This window comes from Ornithorhynchus anatinus, chromosome 8 (genome assembly GCF_004115215.2).
Source record: "Ornithorhynchus anatinus isolate Pmale09 chromosome 8, mOrnAna1.pri.v4, whole genome shotgun sequence".
In the NCBI taxonomy this organism is placed as follows: Eukaryota; Metazoa; Chordata; class Mammalia; order Monotremata; family Ornithorhynchidae; genus Ornithorhynchus; species Ornithorhynchus anatinus.
The window spans coordinates 36,401,963-36,425,675 of NC_041735.1; the positions used below are offsets into that span (position 1 = coordinate 36,401,963).

At 41.3% G+C, this 23,713-nt stretch overlaps 1 protein-coding gene across 1 annotated transcript in view; it reads left to right on the top strand.

Moving 5' to 3' along the window:
- The window catches only part of ULK4 (unc-51 like kinase 4), a 497,317-nt gene that overhangs the window by 42,019 nt on the left and 431,585 nt on the right, over positions 1 to 23,713 (top strand). Inside the window, 3 exon segments of the mRNA XM_029071432.2 lie at positions 2,582 to 2,763; positions 5,087 to 5,133; positions 7,700 to 7,778. Coding sequence (XP_028927265.1) covers positions 2,582 to 2,763; positions 5,087 to 5,133; positions 7,700 to 7,778 — 308 coding nt within the window.

Below are 23,713 nucleotides of genomic sequence, written 5' to 3' on the forward strand. Positions count from 1 at the left end.
AAAAAGGATGCTTAAGTGTATAACCTTTTTTAAAAAAATCATCAATCCTTCCCTTAGAAATATTTAGCATAGCCATGGTAGTTAATTCAATCCCAGAAAATGATGTTAAGGAAAAGTCATATTCTAATATGCAGACCCTAACCCAGTGCTACATACATGCACACAACCATTTCTTCCAACACTGCCCCGCAATCTATCCAGGGAGATAGATTGTTAGAAAAAAACTTGCCCTCACTCCTTCATTCATTGGTATTTTTTGAGCGCTTACTATGTGCAGAGCACTGTACTAGGCGCTTGGAATGTACAATTTGGCAACAGATAGAGACTCCTTCAGCGCTCTAAGCTTTTATGGCAGAATTGATTGAAGATAGAGATCAGCCTAAAACTTCTAATCATTGTATAATACTAGGTATCCAGCAAGTGACAAAGCTGCAGGAATCAATGTTCATTAAAAAAAAAGACACCAAATTAAGGTTTGGCTCCAAAAACTTGGCTCCAATAAAATCTTTTTTTTTAAAAATAGATTAGCATTTCTTGGCATCCTAATGAAACTCCTCCAAGTGCTTTTTGGGTTAAATTTGGGGACACTTTTGAAATGAGGTCCTGTCTTCTTTGAAAAATGTTTTTCAAAGATTTTCCATACCACACAATGGTCTAGAGACACTGAAAATTGAGGAGTAACTCTGAATCCTTGAATAAGCCAGTCAACCCTTTCTGCTTTAATGTTTAATTTTTTGGATTATGAGAAACTTTAATATATGGAAGGATAGAAATGAATTTTCAATACTTTTTCTGCAAAAATGGAAGATATTTCTGCTTTAGTGTTCCTTTCAAATTTTGTCAGGCTTTTAATATAATAATTATGTTATTTGTCAAGTGCTTATTATGTGCCAAGCACTGTTCTAAGCACTGGATTAATAATAATAATGTTGGTATTTGTTAGATATAATCAGGTTGTCCCAGATGGGGCTCACAGTCTTCATTCTCATTTTACAGATGTGGTAACTGAGGCACAGAGAAATTGAGTGGTTTGTCCAAGGTCACACAGCAGACCTTGGTAGCGTCAGGATTAGAACCTACGTCCTCTGACTCCCAACCCGTGCTCTTTCCCCTAAGCTACGCTGCTTCTCTAATACGCAAATACCTTTTCATTTGTTCAGTATTATGCAAGTAAAGTGATCCTTCTTCCATCATCATGGACATTTATTGAACACTTACTGCATGCAGAGCACTATACTAAATGCTGGGACAGTACAGTACAGTGGAGTTGGTAGAATTCAGTGCTGTTTGTTTTCTAGTGACATGATCTTACATCTATCATCCTTGCTCAGTGGCAAGAAAATAACACTATTTGAACCTGACTTTCCCTTTTATGCAAAGAATCTTGTGTCAAATGAGTTTGATCTGTGTGGTACAGAGGTGCCCAGGAATAAAAATGCAGCCATTTTAGGAATATTATGTATTGTAGTTTTTAGCTCTCACCAGTGGTTCCTCAGTTTTGTTTCCCTAAATGGAAGATAGTTGGGTAAGATAGTTGGGTAAGAGGAATACCAAGGGAGGAGTGAATGATGACTTCTCTTGCTGTCTATTACTGTGGAAGCGATAGCAGTAGCAGGTGGCTTTTCCTGAAGCTCAGGATCGAGAACCTGCCACCCAGACATCATAGATTACTACCTTAAGTATTAAATAAAAGGGTGTGAAGTTGTGCCATGCCTTTCCTTGGGTATCCTCTGGTCCTATTTACTTAATATCCTGGAAACGTTCTCTCTCACAAACTTTCTTTCTCTAAATACAATGTCACATGTAATATAATTCACTCTGTAGTGGCTCATCAATCTACCATATTTATGGAGTGCTTATTATGTGCAGAGCACTGTTCTAAGGGCTTGGGAGAGTGCACTACAAGGTAAATTAGAAGACATGTTCCCTGTCCATAATGAACTTAAAGTCTAGAGGGCTCATGTAACCTTATAATTATTATTATTATTATTATGGTATTTATTAAACACTGTGTGCCAGGCACTGTACTAAGCATTGGGGTAGATAGAAGCAAATTGGGTTGGACACAGTCTCTATCCTACATGGGGCTCAGTCTCAATCCCCATTTTATAGATGAGGTAACTGAGGCACGGAAAAGTTAAGTGACTTTCCCCGAAGTCACACAGCAGGCAAGTAATAATAATAATGATGGCATTTGTTAAGTGCTTACTATGTGCAAAGCACTGTTCTAAGCGCTGGGGGGATACAAGGTGATCAGGTTGTCCCACGTGGGGCTCACAGTCTTCATCCCCATTTTACAGATGAGGGAACTGAGGTTCAGAGAAGTTAAGTGACTTGCCCAAAGTCACACAGCTGACAAGTGGTGGAGCCGGGATTAGAACCCATGACCTCTGACTCCCAAGCCCGTGCTTTTTCCACTGAGCCACGCTGCTTCTCTTGGCAGAGTTAGGATTAGAACCCATGACTTTCTGACTCCCAGGCCCATGCTTTTTCCACTACGCCATGCTGCTTCTCAGGAAATTCACTCCCCTTTTTTCAAACTTCTATTATTATGTGTTTACATGTAATTCTTTCTTTGCAGTGGACAGGCTAGAATTTCTGCAAGGCCAAGACTGGGATGTCTTTTTGCAGCAATTATGTCTATTAACTGAATCAACAGAGAAGAGTACAAGGATTTTGAGAGCAAAATTGAACCTGTTTAGCTATCTGTGCACTGTGGCTAACCATAAGGGAGTAGCAACCAGGTTAATCAGCTCACAACTGGTAAGTGATAAAATTCAGTTATGAAGTTGTTACCTCAATCCCTAGTATTTATTGAGCGCCCACTGTGCAAAGGACTGTACTTAGCACTTGGAAGAGTAGAGCATGACCTGGTGGAAAGAACACGGGCCTGGGAGTCAGAGAGCCTATGTTCTAATTTACCACTTCCTTGCTGTGTGAACATGGGCCAATTGCTTAACTTCCCAGTGCCTCAGTTTCCTCATCTATAAAATGGTGAGTCAATACCCGGTTTCCCTTCTAGAACTTAGTCTGTGAGCCCCATGTGTGACAGGTCAGATTCTTGTATCTCCTCCAGCACTTTGCACTGTACTAAGAATAATATAGTGTATAATATTCATATGCATCACTATGGAAAACACCAGCATCCTTCTTGTCTCATTAGCCCATATCTTTGGCATTGTCCTTGACTCATCTCTCTTTCAACCGACATATTCAATCTATCACCAAATCCTGTCTGCTCTATCTTCTCCATATTGCCAAAATTCACCCATTCCTTTGCATCCAAACTGCTACTATGCTGATCCAAGCACTTACCGTATCCCACTTTGACTGCAGCCTCAGCCTCCTTGCTGACTTTCCTGCTTCCTATCTCTCCCCTTTCCAGTCCTTACTTTACTCTCTTGTCCCAATCAATTTTCCAAAAAGAGTCAGTATATTCCTCACCGTGCCTCATGAATCTCCAGTGGTTGCCCATCCACCTCTGCATCAGAAACTCCTTACAGTTGGTTTTGAAACAGTCAGCTCTCTCCCTATCTCACCGATTTCCTACTACAGTCCAACCGACTCACTTCACATGAGAAGCAGCGTGGCTCAGTGGAAAGAGCACGGGCTTTGGAGTCAGAGGTCATGGGTTCAAATCCCGGCTCTGCCACTTGTCAGCTGTGTGACTGTGGGCAAGTCACTTCACTTCTCTGTGCCTCAGTTACCTCATCTGTAAAATGGGGATTAAGACTGTGAGCCCCACGTGGGACAACCTGTTTCCCTTGTGTCTACCTCAGCGCTTATAACAGTGCTCTGCACGTAGTGCTTAACAAATACTAACATTAACAAATACATTATTATTAATGTCAACTTACTCCCGGTACCGCGATCCCATCTACCTGAAGATCCCTTGCCCACATCCTCCCTCTAGCCTGGAACTCCCTCCCCCTTTATGTATGACAGACCACCACTCTCCCCACCTTCAAAGCCTTATTAAAATCACACTTCCAAGAGGCCTTCTCCGACCAAGCCCTCTTTTCCCTACTCCCTTCTGGGTCGCCTATGCAACTTACAACTGGACTCTTTAAACACTTGATATTTCACCCCCACCTTCAGCCCCAGATCATTTATATATAGACCTGGAATTTATTGTAATGTTTGTCTCCTCCTCTGGGCTGTAAACTCCTGTCTACCAACTCTTTGTATAGTCCTCTTGCAGGTGCTTAGTGCAGGGTTCTGCACACAATAAGTACTCAGTAAATAACAGTGATTAATTGGTGCATTGCAAATCTTAATAAAGCCACATTTATTATTAATAAAGCATAGTCCCCTCCCATGTGGTTAAAAAAAAATGACAGCTACTGACTTGTTACATGAACTTGCTTTGGGCAACAAACCCTCCTTTTTATTTATTTATGCTATTTTTAAGTGCTTCTAGTGTGCCAAGCTCTATACTAAGCACTGGGGGAGATGGTAGATATAGGCTAATCAGGGTGGACACAGTCACTGTCCTACAAGGGGCTCACAGTTTTAATCCCCATTTTACAATTAATATATGATATCGAGCACTTACTATGTCCAAAGCACTGTACTAAGCACTTGGGAGGGCACAATACCACAGAATTAGCAGACACATTCTCTGCCCATAGTAAGCTTATAGTCTAGATAAGGTAACTAAGGCACAGAGAAGTTAAGTGACTTACGCAGGGTCACACAGACAAGTGGCAGAGCTGGAATTAGAACCCTTCTAGTCTTCTTCCACAGACTAGAATAGTAGGGTAAAAATATATACCTGGATGGAGCCAGGCACATCTACCATCAGTGCTGGGTGTTTAAGAGTATAACATTTAGACAAGGAGGCCCATTGAGTTGATAGAGGCAGGGAAAGCTATCCAGAAATGTGATGGTAAGTCTGTTATAATGGTAGGCATGTTATGGAAGATGCTCTAAAAATTGTTGGGCATTATCAATATTAGTAAGTGGGAATCTGAAAGAGGTCATACTACTTTTGGGGAATAAAATTCCTGTTTCCACTGCTTCATGCACTGTTCATGAGTCAAGGTTAAAGTGTGTGTTTATGTTTTTCTAATTTTTTAAATTCTAGTTCCCATTGTTAATCCAGCAGTTGCGAGGAGCTTCAAATTGGGACCTGTAAGTAACCGTTGCCTTTCCTAATACAATATTTCTCACTCTTCTCATCATTATCAAGTCTCTCTTTGTAGGAATTATCTAAAGTATGTACTTTAGATCTACAGAGCACTTTACTAGGGACTTGAGAATATAGATAGAAGTCATAGACTCCATCTCTGACCTCAAGGATTTTTTTCCCCTCTATTGAAGGAGGCAAGCAAACACAGATTGCCAACATTTAGTAGTGAAAAGATTAAGAGCAGAAATACAAATGAAATGAAATACAAAATAAAAGGAAATAGGTATATACCCTCAAATGGTAAAATTTGTTTTTGGGAGCCATAAGAGGCATTGTGGTCAGGGAATGTGTCCGCTACCCATTTCTGTAGTATTGCACTCTCCGGAGCACTTAGTACCGTGTTCTGCCTGTGGTCAGCATGCAATAAATGCCTTTGATTTGTCTCTTTAGGTTTGAAACACTTTGGCCACAGGCAGTTCAGTATTACTAAATTTACATACTCTTTAAAAAGTGAAAGAATCAGGCTTGGTACTTACTATGTAGACTTTTAGCACCTGTTCTGTTTTCTCATAGAGTTTATTGTTTTGGTAAAATTTTATAAAGGATTTCATACTTACAAATGCTATGCTGTGCTTCAAAATTAGAAATTGATGAAGAATGGACTATTTGTTTAAAAACATTGTAGTTTGAGATTAGAGGCTATAGATTTTGGTTAGCGGTAATAATAGTATTAAGTGCTTACTTTGTGCAGAGCTCTTTACCAAGCGCTGGGAGAGGCTAGAGTGGAAATTAAACAGGGTTCTGTCCCTCTGTGGACTCACAATCTAAGATAGCATTTTAGAATTAACTTTGCAAACTTGGTGTTTTTCTTGTTTAATGAACCAGATTTTCAGTGTGTGATTTATTTTAAGGGTATAAATTAGGCACTACAGAAATAGCATAACTCTTTTAGACCATTGTTATAGCATCAAATAACTTATTCTTTCAAAATTCCTGCAGCCTGCAAGAATTAATGCAGTTCCCAAAAGTGTCTAATTTACTCCTGCAATAGAGTTTACTTATGAGGAGAATGCCTCATTTTGTGCTACTCTATTGGAAGTGTAGGGTAAAATGCAAGTGGTGTGATATACAGAGATATTTTCCTCCCCAAAGTTGTACTCCCTCCAAAGTATGTCTTTTGATAAAATGTGGAAGATGAATGTCACAAAAATATTTGGGGGCCTAGCAAAGCAGCAGTAGGAAGAGCAATAATTTATTGGCTTTTTTGCTTACTCTGTGCTAGGTACAGTACTAACTGGTGATAATAATTATGGCATTTGTTAAGCACTTACTATGTGCCAAGCACTGTTCTAAGCGCTACAAGGTAATCAGATTGTCCCACGTGGGGCTCACAGTCTCAATCCCCATTTTACAGATGAGGTAACTGAGGCCCAGAGGAGTTAAGTGTCTTGCTCAAGATCACACAGCAGACGAGTGACAGATCCGGGATTAGAACCCACGACCTCTGACCCACTAACCCCAGGGTAGATACAAGCTAATGAGGTTGGACACAGTCATTGTCCCACATGGGGCTCACAGTCTCAATCTCCATTTTACAGATAAGGTAACTGAGGCACAGAGAAGTCACACAGCAGACGAGTGGCAGAGCTGGGATTAGAACCCAGATCCTTTTGACTCCTAGGCCCGTGCTGTATCCCGAAGGCCACACTATTTCTCTCTTTGCAGTTTTAATAAACAAAAGCAGCTTTAGCCTAAATTTCATGTATCTTTTAGTTTTAGCAAAGGAAGTTTTACTTTGCGATAACTTTTTCCATTTTTTAAACGTTGACTTGCGACTTTTGAGCTAGCCACAAATGAGACTGAAGTAAAAACGATTCTATAATTTCCACACTTTGATTAATTTTAAAATATACTGAACCGAAAGAAGTAAACATTGATCTTAAATGTTATTTAATAAAGCAAGGTAGACCATATAAAGTAGTGCCCTCTGCTGGATTTTCAATAAACAACTTTGTCTTGATTTCTTGTAAAAGGTGGTTAAAGAGACTGTAAAATAGGGGTCTGGGAACCACTGGGCCCTTGAGAATCATTAAAGGGGGAATACTGCCAATATAGCAGTAAATAGAGAGAGGTAATAGATGAATGGCAATATATGTTGTGTGCGGTGGCTGACACATGAGAACATCAATGATTAGGTGGTTGGTACTTCGGCTGAAACCTTGAAACTGCAAGGGTACATTTTCTATAATGGCAATAGACTTCTACTTTATTATAATCCCACTGGCACTGCCTTAGGCATACTGTAAATTATGCCTCGATTTTTATTCAGTCGTGTTTGTTTTTAATAAATACATTCTTTTCACTGATATTTACAGGATGCAGTAAATTATCCTTACTGTATATTTCACGGCCCTTGTTTCATGATATTATTTCATCCTTAGCTTTCACCACCCCTTCACCTTCTCTTATTCACAGTGACTACGTAATTCTCACCTGGACATTTAATGAATACTGTGATTATTACTAGGTGTTTTTTCAAGAGGTTAACTGATTTCTTTTAATTTCCAGACGTTCCAAAGTTGCTCGGGTGATTGGTTTGCTGGCGTCACGTACAATAGAACTTAATGAAAATGTACCTGTTACTGAGGTAATTTTTTATCGTATTTAAGTGTTGTGAAAAGTTAAAGTATTTTGATTACTAGCCAGAGGTTTACACAGCTTTCTTTTTCTTCAAGTTGTTGTGGAAATGATTATCTAATGAAATAATCAGAAGCCTATACACTGAAAGCACAGATCCATATTGAAATGTAGATCACTTAAAGTCTAGCCATTGTTAAAAGTATACTTGGTAGAATTACGAGACTTGCATTGCTATGACCAAAGTTATTTTCATTTTTTTAGAAGGATAACTTCATTGTTGTTCTCATAGGAATAATTTTGGGGAGAAAATGCTATCAGAAATTTGGATTTTGGCATTTATTATTATTATTTAAGTGCTCTTGTGTTATGGTCTGTACAAAAAGCTAGGGCAGCTACAGGATAATCAGGTTGTCACAGTGTCTGTCCCCCTTGGGGCACACAGTCTAAGTGGGAGGGAGAAGAGTTATTTAATCCCCATTTTACAGATGAGAAAACTGAGGCACAGAGAAGTTGTTACTTTCCCAAAATCACATAGGCAGGTGGTAGAGCTGGGATTAAATCCCCTGACTCTTAAAACCATGCTCTTTCCACTGAGCCATGTTGCATTACCAAAAAAAAATTAAAAAATTTAGAAAACCCAGGAAACATCCCTTTTGATTTTGATTTGAGGGTAGTTTTATGGTCTGTACAAAAAGCTAGGGCAGCTACAGGATAATCAGGTTGTCACAGTGTCTGTCCCCCTTGGGGCACACAGTCTAAGTGGGAGGGAGAAGAGTTATTTAATCCCCATTTTACAGATGAGAAAACTGAGGCACAGAGAAGTTGTTACTTTCCCAAAATCACATAGGCAGGTGGTAGAGCTGGGATTAAATCCCCTGACTCTTAAAACCATGCTCTTTCCACTGAGCCATGTTGCATTACCAAAAAAAATAAAAAAATTTAAAAAACCCAGGAAACATCCCTTTTGATTTTGATTTGAGGGTAGTTTTCATCCTTTCCAGTTGTTATACAGTTATTTGCAAGCACAGAAGCATTAGACAAACATTCATACCAGGCAGATTGCATGAATTTTATATCTTAATTCTAATAAATTATTTGCTGTTTTGATGCGGGAGTGTATTTTCAATTGATTTAATCCAGATGTCAGTAATTTCAGATATTCCATGGTGACAAGTTGAGTTTTCTATCTAGTAGAACAATAGCATAAATATTTCTTGACGCTAAAGCTCTAAAGAGCTGAATAAAGCAGTTCAAGTTGAGGCCTAAATCCCTGAGAGGGTGAGTTTCTAGCTATCTAGTCCTGAATGGGCTTCTGTAATCTCTTTCTCACTGATCTTTCTTTTTTCAATACTGGTTCTCTCCAATTAAATGTGTACTTCTCTGCTACAACCATTTCTCTTGATAACCATTGTAACGTCCCTCCATCTGCTCGGAGTCGGCTTCCTAGATGCTAGTAGCATGCCTTGTGTAATGGTTGGTTAGGGTACGGGAGCAATCTGTGGCTGTAGAACAGTGTATCCCCACCTGCCTTCAAACAGCAGACTTTGCTGTGACCTTACTCAATTTGAACACCGTGGTGGAGCGAGCCACTCAAATCCTACCAAAACCGATTGTTGAGGTCTTTAAGAAATCAGGTGTGGGCTGTGGCCTTGGAGCAGAGTATTTATGTGACATCTCCACAGCAGACCCTACTGTTGCTCAAACTGACCGGTATGAAGGATCGAAGATCCATAGTTATAGAATATGTGAATTTTCTTTGTGTTGGAAAGTATTTTATATTTATTTTTTAATGGTATTTAAGCGCTTACGTGTTCTAAACTTTGAGGTAGATAGAGGTTAATGATACACTTTTTACACGCTGGCATAGATACAAGGTAAAAAAAAAAAAACCTGGGATTTTTACACAGTCCCTCTGCCACATGGAGCACACAGCTAAGTAGGAGAGATAACAGATATTGAATCCCCATTTTGCAGTTGAAGAAACTGAGGTCCAGAAGTTATGTGACTTGCCCAAGGTCACATAGCAGGGTAGTGTTGAAGCTGGTCCTTTGGCTCCCAGGCCTATGCGCTTTCACTAGACCACATTGAATGGAAAGGAGTGATATCAGGGAGTTGTTGATACATCAGCCCAGAGTTGACGCTTAGAAAACAACTCACGCAACTTCATTAATGACTTAGCGCCATTTTGGGTCAGGAGGCTGCTCCACCCCTCCAGGACTACAGAAGCCAACTCAGAAAGAACACCAAGAAATACCGTATCTGCTACCATAATTGTCCCACCCTGATTTTTGAGACAGAAATAAGATTCTTTGTACCACAGAACTGCATGCGATGATAGCAGTCTGTGCCAGGAGAGGAGGAGGAGTAGGGCTAGAAAACACTAATGGAGCAGAGCTGCCTTATACCAGGGGAAGCGAGTTCTTTTGAAATGGTTGCTTTCTTGGGTGTTCTCTGGGGAGGGAGAGAAGAGAGGTGGGAGTTAATTCACTGAATTCCTATTGCTTGCAGCACGTGGGAGAATGTAGTCAACTAAAGACTTTCTTTTTCTTCCTTTTCTCCTCCTTTCTTCCTCCAACTCCTCTTATTGCTGGGCTTAATTTACCCCATATAGTAGCCCCACCCCATTATAATGTTACAAAAATTTTGCACAGAGTTGAGCACCAAAATGACCTAAAAGAGACAAATGTCGGCTCTCCCTCCGGGCCTTGCTCTAAAGAGGGGACCCCAGGACCTCTTGTATCCAGGCTCAAAGGCTCCATCTCCTGCCAAATACCATCACCAATCCTTTGGTGAGAACCAGTCTGGTGTTGATCCTTAGAATAAAAACTCACAGAAATCTGCTAATGGCTTAATTTGGTCAGGTGGCCTCTGACTCATCCTGAGCCAAACAAACATAGAGCAAACCAAAGAAATAAAGAGATGATCTAAAGAGGAGGAATGGTGATTATGGTCTAACTAGAATGAGGAGGGGTAGATATCCAGGAGGTCAAGAAGAGAGAGTTGGTGGAGGAGTAGTAATATGCTATTGGTAGACAGTGTTAGGAGAGGGACAATCTGGTGAGTAGCAATGACGAGAAAGGCTGCTATCCTTGGGCAGATCAAATATGAAGAAGCAGTCTAGAAAACAGTGCTTTAAATTGCCTATATCCTTGCCTATAGGCCTATATCCTCACAATGTGAAATGGATCGTGCATAGATCTTTTCAACTACATCCATAGCATGCAGAGATGTCATCTTCAAAAATGATGAAAAACAATGCCCTCAGCATTGTTGACCTGTGTGATTTGAGATATACCACAGGTAATTCAGTGAGTAACTCTAAATGGAAAGGATTGGAAAAAAAAATGGACTTGGATTCAGTGTTTAGAATACTTACAATTTGTGCTAACAATAGGGCATCTAATTGGGGAAAAACAGTTATTTTGAAGGATGTCATTTGGAATAAAATCTATATGTCAGTGGTATTTACTGAGCACTTATCTTGTACAAAGCACAGTACTACATGCTTGGGAGAGTACGATGTATCAGAGTTGGTAGACATGTTACCTGCCTACAAGGAAGTTAGGGTATTCTATTATGCTAGTTTTCCTTGTTTGAATCAGACAATATTATAATCCTGAGATTTTTTATTTTTCGCACCACCTGGAGCGGCATTTATGGCTAATCCTTATGGAATTATTGGCTATTTTTAGGGAATGGGTGTGATCATTTGAGTAGCCAACAGAGGTCATTCAAATACCAAAAGCCACAAAATGCAAGCTGAAAGGCTTTTCTTCTAAGCTTAAGTTGAAATAGCTACTGCAGAAACTCAGCAGGCATTTGTTCCTACATGTCATCTTGGGTTTTAAAGGTTTAGTTGTGACTGAAAAGTAATTTTATTCCATTAGTACTTCATTATCTGGCCTCCACGAACAGGACTCTATCAAGAAAAATGTCCTTATTAGTAACCATTGGGGTCTAACCGAGAAGATTCTTAATCTTTTTAAAGTAGTGAGTTAATTTAAAAATTCAATTACATGATTAGCTTTAATTCTCATAGTAAGGGTACAGTATTGGACCTGAATAGTTGACAGCCAGGGAGAAGAGACATGTGGAAAAGAGGGCAGCGGCTCATTCTACGTGACAGGTTGTCATAGCTCCCACTGGAGTTCATAAGCCACTTGAAATGCTGCTTATAAAACTATAGGTTGAGGACTTGATGAGAACTTAATGTACGAATGTTTTTTGCTAAAACTCAGTTGTTGTGTTTCTGAAGAAACTCAATTTACTGGAAAATCATATAATAATAACTGTGGTATTGGTTGAACATCTGCCTCGTGCCAACCACTGTTTAGGCCCTGGAGTAGATGCAAGATAATCAGGTCCCATATGGGGCTCACAGTCTAACTAGGAAGGAGAACAGGTATTGAATCCCCATTTTGCAGATGAGAGAACTGAGACACTTTGTTCAAGGTCCCACAGAGGGTTCGTCATGGAGCTAGGATTAGAACCCAGGTCCTGTGACTTCCAGGTCCATGCTCTTTCCAACTGACCATGCTGCTTGTGGTATTATAATAACCTGTTTACTACAAGGTCAATAGCCTGTGGGCAGGAATTTGTTTTTAAACATCTGTTGTACTTTTCTAGTGTTCGGTATCATGTTCTGCAAACAAAATAGTTTAGTAAACACTATTGCTTGATAACCATGGATACCACAGGAATTAATGCAGTAGATAATTTGAGATTATCACTGACATTTTTTCTGTCCAAATTCCTACAGTTTTCTGTTCACTGCTATTAGCAGGCTACACCTTTGCCACTTGTTATTTTTCTGTTCTAAGTAATATAAAGTTTCATAAGTACAAATATGAAATACTGCGAGTATGGTGCAGTAAGACTGAATCTGGGAAGTGTAGCAATTACCTCATCTTGAGTAATGCCATGCTCATGTACCTGGTAATTCCTTCCCATACTGAGTCTACTTGCACCAGTGTGTGGACTGGGTTATACCAGAACAGATCTGTCTGGAGGGAAAAACAATTCCTAACCCAAATCATGAAATGAAAACACCTGTTGTGCAGAGCTGATTACTTCCCTGAGTCCCCACACCTCAATCATGTTAATTCCCTTGATCACCCAGAGGTGGGAAATTAGGAGTGTTGGGAACTATTTACTAATTGAAACTTCGAACCACATAGAATTGTAGTATAAAGGATCCCAGTTCTGTGGATTTTTTGGTGGGGGGTTAGAAAAATGGCAGTGTAACCCCAAAAACCAGAACGTTTGCAAAGTAAAAGATAAATGCTTGGCTTTAAACCAGACTTGAAAGAGTGACAACTCTTCATAGTTACCTGTGCAGTAGTATATTGGGGTTCGAGGGAGTTTTTTCATAGAAGTTCTTTTAGTCCATCATCCCTGTCAAGGTCTTATCTAAACAATGCTATATGTATTTTTTAAACACCTCCAGTATAGGAGATTCAAAACCTTTCTTACTGATTGCATTTTAGGAAAACTTTCAGGTTTTTAATCTAAATTTTCCATCCAGTTAAGTCCCTGCCTCCTTTTTCTACTCTTTCTGAAAATCACCCTATTTCAAGCTCTCATTATGTCCCCCTTACACATTAATGAACAGCTTCCTCATTGTTCTTCTTGCCATAAAACTCTAAAAGGTTCGAGGGGACTCTTGGCTCTATGGTACACTCCACCACCTAGATTGTCTTTCTAAAATATCATTCGGGACATCTCTTCACCACCCAAACTCTCCAATGGCTACTGACTTGCCACAACATTAGGCCAGAATTTCTGATGATTGGCTTCAAAGCTGTCTGCCAGCTTTTACCATTTATCATAATTTGGTCACTTCACCCACCAATCTAGAGCCTATCCGGAAACCATACCATAGCAAGTAGTCTGAAGGGCCAGGGTCTTGAACCATGTGCTCTTAGCTAAAAGCTCCTCTCCACTCCCCCCTCCCTCCTCTCCAGAGCAGGGAATGAATTTGTCTCCCAACTCTGCTGCATTGTGCTCTTCCAAATGCTTAGTACAGTCCTCTGCTTAAAAGTAACAGTAACTGCTTAATAAGTACCATTAATTGATTGCTCCACCACTTTCCTTCTCCCGCCTCTTATCAGAACAGAGAAGACAGAAAGGCCTTACACACTTGAGGACACTGGGGAAGCAAAAGGAGTTGGCAGCTCATCTGCCTGAAGAAAGATCTTGATCTTGAACTGGATAGCTTACTCTTCACACCCTTTCCCTCTCTTTTCTCCAAATCCATATTATTTCTTCCCAACACCTATCACCCTTATATTTCCCACCTCTTGTTCTCCGTTTCTGCTTTCCCCCAGTCCCACAATCCCATTCCACTGGTGGTCTGTGGATTCCTCATTACACTGTGGGCAAACTCCCTGTCATTCGTGACTGTTCCTTCCCAGCTTCCCTCCCCTCTTCATCATCACCAAGACTTGGCTCATGGCTGGTCACTGTCTCCTTTGCTTTCTCTCTCTTTCAAGAGACATTTCATATTCTCCCATTTCCCCCTTCTTTAGGGGAAAATGTCTTTTTTTGCTCCTTCTCACCCTCTTCTTTCCTTTGAAATCACACACGATCCATCTTTACCACCTTCTGCTGTTACTTGTTTTATCTATAGCTGTCCTGGTTTTTGAATTTTGTATTTATTTTTGATGTTTTTCTCACCTTCCTCCTCTTGTCCCTTCTCTTACTTAGATCCTAGGCCACTTTAAACTCCACACTGACGATCCTTCTGACCATCTAGCCATCTGTTTGCTTTTACTTCCCAGATCTGCTGACCTCCTGCTACGCCTATCCTTAGAAGCTCACTAGATCTAATCATCTCAAAGCACTGTGCCATCTCCAGTTAACCGCAACACTCTAACCCAACACCGTATCATCTCTCCCCCACCTCACTGCCCCTCAGGTAAACTTGTTCCTTCATCTTCTTCTGCAACCTTAATACTCTGGACCCACTTCTCTTCACACCCATTCTGGATTCCTTGCCCACCTGACCCCTACTTTGATGTCGAAATATGGTGCTGTGAATTAGGCCCCCACCTCCACCCTCCACTTTTGCCCTCTACCCCCACAGTCACCCCACAATCTGCTTCCTCTGCTCCTTTGTTCGAGCAGCTGAATGCAAGCTGACAGAAATCCAGGCACTTGCTTAAATGCCAACCACTTCAAATTCAATGGGCCTTCCTAAAGCTCCTCATAAAATCTCATGCCCAGCACCTCCCTCCCTTCCAACTCCTGACAAGCCTGCTAAATTGGGAAATTTGAAACCTTCAAGGGAGAGCTTTTCAAAAGTTGCTCCATCAATCAATCAGTGTATTTGAGTACTTACTGAATGCTAAGCCTTGTAATTGGTGCTTGAGAGAGTACAGCACAATAGAGTTGGTAGCCATGAATTCTGACCTCAAGGATTTTACAATTTAATGGGAGAGATGGACATTAAAGTAAATTACAGTTAGGAGAAAGAGCAGAGTATAAGGATATGTACGTAAGTGCTGTTGGGTTGGGGTAACAAAGTGAGACCCAAGTACATAGATAATGCAGAGGGTAGGGCTAACAGGGAGGGAAAATAATAGGTTAGTTGGGGAAAGCTGCTTGGAGGAGATGTTTTAGTGAGGCTTTCCACATGAGAGTGGTAGTTTGTTGGATATGAAGTGGGAGAGGGTAATGGAAACGGGGAGGGGAGCGGGAGGGCCAGAGGGGGGATATAAGGAAGGGATCGATAGAGAAACGAAAAGTAGGTTGGCATTAGTGGAGTAAAGTATGCAGGTTGGTTTGTAGTGGGAGATGAGGTAGTCTAAATGTGAAGGGGAGAACTGATTGAGTGCTATCCTGCCTCACCACTCTTCTTCTCTCCTTTGATCTTTCTCTTGTTTTTACAAGGTGGGGTTTCCAGTCAACTTTCTAAGTCCACCCTGTTTTCAACTTTCAGGTTTTGCTTTGCTGACACGGTAATGACCTGGTTCCCCTCCTACCTCTGGCCATTGCTACAGTTTTGTTTGCTGGCTTCTCTTCTACCTCTCGTCCCTTAAATGTCTGCTTCCTATTCTTCTGTGTCAGCCTTTTCTTTTTGTTCTATATCCACTCTCTCTGGGTCCTCATCTGTCCTCATCTGTTTACAAGGCTTCAGCTACCACCTTGAAGTTGACGACTCAAGCCCGTAACCTTGGTGTTATCCTTGACTCCGCTTTCTCATTCAACCCATGTATTCAAACCGTCACTAAATCATGCTGGTTCAACCTTCACAACAGCACTAAAATCCACCCTTTCCTTTCCATCTAAACTGCTACCATGTATTAACATTACTCCCTGGGTCCCTCTGCATCGAGCTCTTATCACTGCCCCATTGATCAGGGTGGGATATCAATCTAAACCCAAGGAAGGTTCCCAGACTATTCAATTCAGCCCTACTTCAGAAAGAATCTACAGCTGAGAAGAATGAGCTAAAAGATAAAATGGAGAGAATTTAATAATAATAATATTGTTGGTATTTGTTAAGTGCTTACTGTGTGCAGAGCACTGTTCTAAGCGCTGGGGTAGATGCAGGGTAATCAGATTGTCCCACGTGAGGCTCACAGCCTTAATCCCCATTTTACAGTTGAAGTAACTGAGGCACAGAGAAGTTGTGACTTGCCCACAGTCACACAGCTGACAAGTGGCAGAACCAGGATTCGAACGCATGACCTCTGACTCCCACACCCGTGTTCTTTCCACTGAGCCACGCTGCTTCTTGAATAACTGCCTGTCATGATCCAAATATAATAATAGCAATAATAATTGTGCTAATTAAGCACTTACAATGTGCCAGGCAATGTATTAAGGACTGGAGTAGATAAAAGATAATTGAGTTGGACAGAGGCTCTGCCTAACATAGAGCTCATGGTCTTAACCCCATTTTACAAATAAGGTAACTGAGGTCCAGAGAAGTGAAGTGATTTGCACAAGTTCACACAGCGGACCAGTGGTAGAGCCAGGATTAGAACTCAGGTCCTTCTCACTCCCAGGCCTGTGCTGTATCCACTGGGCCATGATGTCTCTCAACTCTTATACCATAGGATTCGCTCTTGTGTTAAACACAAACCTGTCCTTGTACAAATAAGAGAACAAATCTTAAAATGCAAAATAGTCTACAATTTTATCTTTTTTGTTGTTGTTTGGGCTGGTATCAGTCTCAAGTTCAAGAACTTGACATTGATTAAAAACTTCAATTTTATTTTCCAGACAAATTACATTTTGGGTTTTTTTTTTTTATCTCCAAAGAGTAACACTGAAACTAGCACAATGGAAAAAAAAGGATGAAATTTACAGTAAAACCGTTATGGCTCTCTCCAAGAGGGTAGGCTAAGTTATTCAGGTCAGCTTGAGAGAGGGGAGGGAATGATGTAGAAGCACTCGCTAAGAGGGTAAAGAACACTTTAAATGGCAGGTGAGGGACTTTATTAGGTCCTAATGGCAGGACAGGAGTTAGATTTTTTTTTTTACTCCAGGTCTCCTAATTCACCTTTCCTGGTTTGCATATTTTTTTTCAATATATGCAGTGCTTACTATGTTTCAGGCACTGTACTACATGCTTAGATACAAGCTAGTCATTTGGACACAGTCCATCTTCTATATGGGGTTCAGTCTTAATCCCCACTTTTCAGATGAGGTAACTGAGTCACAGAGAAGTTAAGTAACCTGTCCAAGATCACACAGACATGTGGCAGAGCTGGGATTAGAACCCAGGTCAATCAATCAATTGATCATATTGATTGAGCACTTGCTTTGTGAAGAGCATTGTAATAAATGCTTGGGAGAGTGCAGAAAAAACGGAGGAGTTAGACATGTTCCCTCCTCCGTCCTCTGACTCCCAGGCCCGCGCTCTTTCCACTAGACACTGCTGTTTCTCCAAAGCATAGTTCCAAAGCTGTATCAAGCCCAGTGAGATAACACAGTGAATCATAATCTTTGTTTCCCCTAATTCAATTACTGAGTTTTCAATTACCTAAGGGTCAAATTTTGAAAGATGGTACAAGTGACAAATGGGATAAGCATCTTGGGACCTCTCATTTCCAGTTGGTGTGCCCAATGCTGACTCTTTTACTCATCAAATGTTAGACATTCTAGGTGGCACACTGTGATAAAAATGTTTTTGTACTGAATAGTAAAGTTTAGTTAGCAAATGGCCTATTGATTCTTTATATTAATGCAAGCTGAACATTGCTTTAAACATTTTCTGAGCCATTTAAATGAATGCTACTATCTGTAAAGACTAAATATAAACCAGTCTTTCTGGATGGTCATAATTCACTGCATTTTAAACAATCATACTTTTATTATAGGGTATGCTTAACACAGCAGATAATGTGGCATTTAAAAGTCACTTGATGAGGTTTTGTGTGAAAAAATGTGAAGAGAAACAAAATTATTACCAAAGCTTCTTAGAAGGGCTTAAAATCCCCAGTGGCTTTTTTTATTCACTGTATGATAAGTACACATTATATAAATGAATAATATCAAATGATCTGTAACTTAGATTTTATAATTATCAGACCTTTACATGAGACATCTTAGTTGCATCCCTTCTGTATATACAGTGTTCATTTTTACATAAAATATGTATTTATCAACTAACCATCTGTATTTTTCCTCACATTAATTGATTAGGTTCATATTAATTTGGGAACTCCTCAATAGAATGAATTTCTAGTGACATTTAAAGCAGATGCTTAGAACTGGTTGCAATCTGTTGTTCCACTTTTCAGAACATTTACCCAGAGCATAGATGGGGCAAAAATCTTGCACTTAAGCATAGGTGTCTAGTCTTGGAGAAGAAATAAATAATACAGAGGAGACCCTTAAACGGGTAAAGAGCTGTAAATTAAGACTTATGAAGAAAGGTTTAAGTAAGTAGAATTGTTTATCTTGGAGAAGAGTTGGGAAAAGGGCATATGATGAATATGAGAATACCTTGTTAGAACCCTGTCTTAAGTAATTTAAAAAATTTGCAGTTGTGCGCTTAGAAAAAAGTATATGTGGGGATGAGTTTTCATTTGGTTTTGGCTTTAATGCCCCCCTCTTTTGGAATTTTGCAGTTTAACTTTTGCTTGTACATTAGTTGTGAATACTCAGACATGGCCTAGTGGCAAGAGCAAGGGCTTGGGAGGTGGAGGTTGTGGGTTCTAATCCCAGCTCTGCCACTTGGCTGCTGTGTGACCTTAGGCAAGTCACTTCATTTCTCTGTGCCTCAGTTCCCTCATCTGTAAAATGGGGATTGAGACTGTGAGCCCCACATGGGACAGGGACTCTGTCCAACCTGATTACCTTGTATCTACCCCAGCGCTTAGAACAGTGTGTGGCACATAGTAAGCACTTAACAAATACCATAATTAATTACCTTGAATTTCACTCGAGCTCCTCTCCCAGTACCCCTAGCAGACCAACTGCTCTGAGAGCCTTCTGGATATCCGCCGTAGTTCTGAAGTTAATGATCACGGGTCAAGACGTAATGAAGGGCTCAGACACCAACAGCCCTAACCGGATCTGGACAGGAATTCTCCTCCAGACAGAATTCAGTCTGTGTGCTTATACAGGCTCTCTCCTTTAATACCATGGCTTTAAAGCACTCAGTCAGTTCACCTCCATCCTACCTCACTTCATTGATATCCTACTACAGCTCAGCCTGCGCACTCTGCTCCTCTGGCACCATCTTACTCACTGTGCCCCAATCTCGTCTATCTCACCGCTGACCTCTGTCCCACATCCTTCCTCTAGCCTGGAACTCCCTGCCCCTCCTTATACACCAGGCCACAACTCTCCATCTTCAAAACCTATTAAGGCGACATCTCCTCCAAGAGGCCTTCCCCGATTAAGCCATCTTACCCGGGACATTCTCCCTTCTGCGTCGTCTGTGCACTTGAATCTGTGACCTTTGGGCATTTGATATTTGCCCCAACCCCACAGCACTTATGTACATGTCTTTAAATTGAGAGAAGCAGCGTGGCTCAGTGGAAAGAGCCCGGGCTTGGGAGTCAGAGGTCATGGGTTCGAATGCCGCCTCTGCCACTTGTCAGCTGTGTGACTGTGGGCAAGTCACCACTTCTCTGGGCTTCAGTGACCTCATCTGTAAAATGGGGATTAACTATGAGCCTCAGGTGAGACAACCTGATTATCCTGTATCTACCCCAGCGCTTAGAACAGTGCTCTGCACATAGTAAGCGCTTAACAAATACCAACATTATTATTATATATTATGTTACTTATATTAATGTCTGTTTCCCCCTCTAGACCGTAAGCTCACTATAGGCGGGAAATGCGGCTGCTAATTCTGTTGTATTATACTCTTCCAAGCGCATAGTACAGTGCCCTGCATATAGTAAGCGCTCAATAAATACCATGGATTGATTGAAGTGGTATGGGCCACTGGAGGATTTCCTACACCAGGTGGCTGTAATAATGTTGGTATTTGTTAAGCACTTACTATGTGCCGAGCACTGTTCTAAGCACTGGGGTAGACACAGGGTAATCAGGTTGTCCCACGTGGGGCTCACAGTCTTAATCCCCATTTTACAGATGAGGTAAGTGAGACACAGAGAAGTTAAGTGACTTACCCACAGTCACACAGCTGACTAGTGGCAGAGCCGGGATTCGAACCCATGACCTCTGACTCCCAAGCCCATTCTCTTTCCACTGAGCCACGCTGCTTCTCAGCTGTACCTAACGGGAACTCTATTCCAGGCACAATGCTACTGGAATTCTCCACAGGTAGTATGGGTCCTATAGCAAGAGTCTGTTGGGTTTATTCTTCCTCCTCTCCAGACAAGAATAGCTCTCTGGGTTGAGTCAGTAGAAGCCCAAACCTCCTAGGGCAACAGCATTTCCAGCCAGGAGAACCTCATTTGGATTCTTTCCAGCCCTTGACTCTACCAGGCGGTCAATCGATCGAATTAATTGAGCAATTACCAAGAGAGGAGCACTGTGCTAAGCTCCTTGGAAAGTGCAGTGCAACAGAACCCTGCTCACAAGGATCTTACTTTCTACAGCGTGGCTCAGTGGAAAGAGCACAGGCCTGGGACCCAGAGGTCAAGGGTTCAAATCCCAGCTCCGCCGCTTGTCAGCTGTGTGACTTTGGGCAAGTCACAACTTCTCTGTGCCTCAGTTACCTCATCTGTAAAACGGGAATTAAGACTGTGAGCCCCACGTAGGACAACCTCCTCACCTTGTATCCTCCCCAGCGCTTACAACGGTGCTTTGCACATAGTAAACACTTAACAAATGCCATTATCATTATTATTATTATTATTATTACAGGGGTGATAGGCCTTAAAATAAATTGCAGCTTTGTTCATAAGTGTTGTGGGGCTGGGGTGAGTATCGGTGGGGAAGCAGTGTGGCTCAGTGGAAAGAACCTGGGCTTCGGAGTCAGAGGTCATGGATTCGACTCCCGGCTCTGCCACTTGTCAGCTGTGTGACTGTGGGCAAGTCACTTCACTTCTCTGGGCCTGAGTTACCTCATCTGTAAAATGGGGATTAACTGTGAGCCTCACGTGGGACAACCTGATTACCCTGTATCTACCCCAGCACTTAGAACAGTGCTCTGCACATAGTAAGCGCTCAATAAATACTATTGAATAAATGTTGGTATTGGTTAAGCACTTACTATGTGCCGAGCACTGTTCTAAGCGCTGGGGTAGATACAAGGCAATCAGGTTGTCCCACACAGGGCTCACAGACTTCATCCCCATTTTACAGATGAGGGAACTGAGGCACAGAGAAGTTAAGTGACTTGCCCAAGGTCACACAGCTGACTAGCGGAGCCGGGATTAGAACCCGTGATCTCTGACTCCCAAGCCCACTGTCTTTCCACTGAGCCACGCTGCAGAGGGGAGGGCAGATGGGGGACCTCAGGGCATAGAGAAGGCCTCTTGGAAGAGATGTGACTTGAGGGGGGTTCACCTTGTTTGAGTCCCCCAGTGAAGCTCATCAGATGATTGAGAACTTGGACTAACGTGCGGCCCTGGGAAGGCGTGAGATTAATCACCAGGTGGCAGCAAATTCCCCCTGCAATTCTGCCTGTTAGTTAAAATTGCAGAAGTTTTTGCTGCTTTGCTGTGGGAGCATTGCCACTCCACATGGGCCCTTTGCTCCCTTTTTAGTGTCTGCTTGGAAGAACTAGATAATATCCAGGCTTTTTCCAGTGCACAGTGAATTCGTTCCCTGCTATCGTAAGCTTTATACAGAAAGAGGCATTGAAGGAAAAGTAAAAAGAGAAGCTTGCTCCATTTAAGCAATCAACAAAGTAATTACCTTTAAATCACTCCTTGCTTTTCCAGAACATGATTGACTTGAAGCCGATGCTGCTTTGGGACAGTCTGAAGTACAGTAGATAAATAAGGTTCATGTTAATTACTGCCCTTGTTTGGCATTCTGTAACTCGAATCCATTAGTCTGGATTGATGAAGCTGAATGAGCAAGAAGAGTGTTTTTGATACTGCTATAGAAGAGTGTCTCTCCTATTATTTCAGTGGTTTGGTGCCCTCCTCATTATACATGTAATGTTTTTTGTATTGATTTTACTTGGCCTAATGTTTTCGTCCGCTTCATTGGAGTTATCTCTGCAAGATCACTCGAGAGCACGGTCGTTTGTAAGTCCCCTGAAGAGTCTCCGTCTGGTCACATGAATCTTGGTATTAGGCTTTCTTTCGACCATTATTTCTATGTGACTAGGCAGTCCGTTATTTCAGATTGCTTTAGTTGGAGTACGAGAAGATCTTTCTTAAATGTGACTCATCTCGAATCTATGTGCCCTCAGTTCTCTGATACTGGGGGGAGGCAGACTGCACTGTGGCACAATTCTGTGTTAAGAAAAGACTTGTGCTGTAGTAGTCCTCGTGTCTAATACTGTGAGCTTATGCACAAATGGATGCTTCTCACATAATAGTGGACTATATTCAAATCGCCTCACATTTTCGGGGAAACGTTCCCTAATTCCCTAAGAGTGTTTTAGCTAAAATGCATAGAGAAACATGCTTTGTGGCAAAACTGAGTGTGTTTGGTTTATGGTAACTGTTTTTCTACTCTCTGGGGAAAGAGTTAAGGAAGGGCTTATCTCTGTCGATATGGAATTTAAGCACTTACTACGTGCCAGGCACTATACTAAGTGCTGGGTTGGTCACAGTCCGTGTCCCACATAGGGCTCAGTTTTAATCCCCATTTTACAGGTGATATCGCTAAGATACCGAGAAGTGAAGGGCCTTGTCCATGGTCACATAGCAGACAAGTGGCAAAGCCAGCATTAGAACAAATTCCTTTCTGACTCCCAGGTCTGTATTCTATCCACCAGAGCATGGTGATTCTCATTCTCTTAGCTTTACATAGACTCATAAGGTTCTCTCCAAGCTCCTAGCAAATACCCCATCATGCCTTAAATCATCACTTTTCTCTGCTTTTATGGAAAGCTTGCCACCCTTGAGATTGGTTTGATTTTCATCTTTTGTTGTTTTTAAATGAAAGATCCTCCGTTTTCACTTTTCTTCCCTGTTTAGGAAAATGGAGGAAGTGCAGCAATTGCCAACTGCGGTTTCCCAGTATTAAAACCAACAGAGTAGTAACATTCTGCCAACAGGACATGAAATGGATTTTTAGATCATCAAATGAGAAGACAAAAGATGGGATTTTTATTAAAATGTAGGCTAATGCCGTCAGTGGCAAATATGGGGTCAAATTCAACTTCCAATGGATTGTTTGCACTTTTAAAGAACTCGAAAAAGGTTTGAGAATATGCTTTGAAACTAGTTCATACTTAAACTTTTATGTATTGGGAAAATCTAAAACACAATAGGTTTACTGTCTAGAGTGCTGCTTATGCACAGAGCACCATTCTAGGCGCTTGGAGAGTACATTAATATAGAGATGGTAATCACATTCTCTGCCCACAAGTTTACAGTGTAGAGGGCG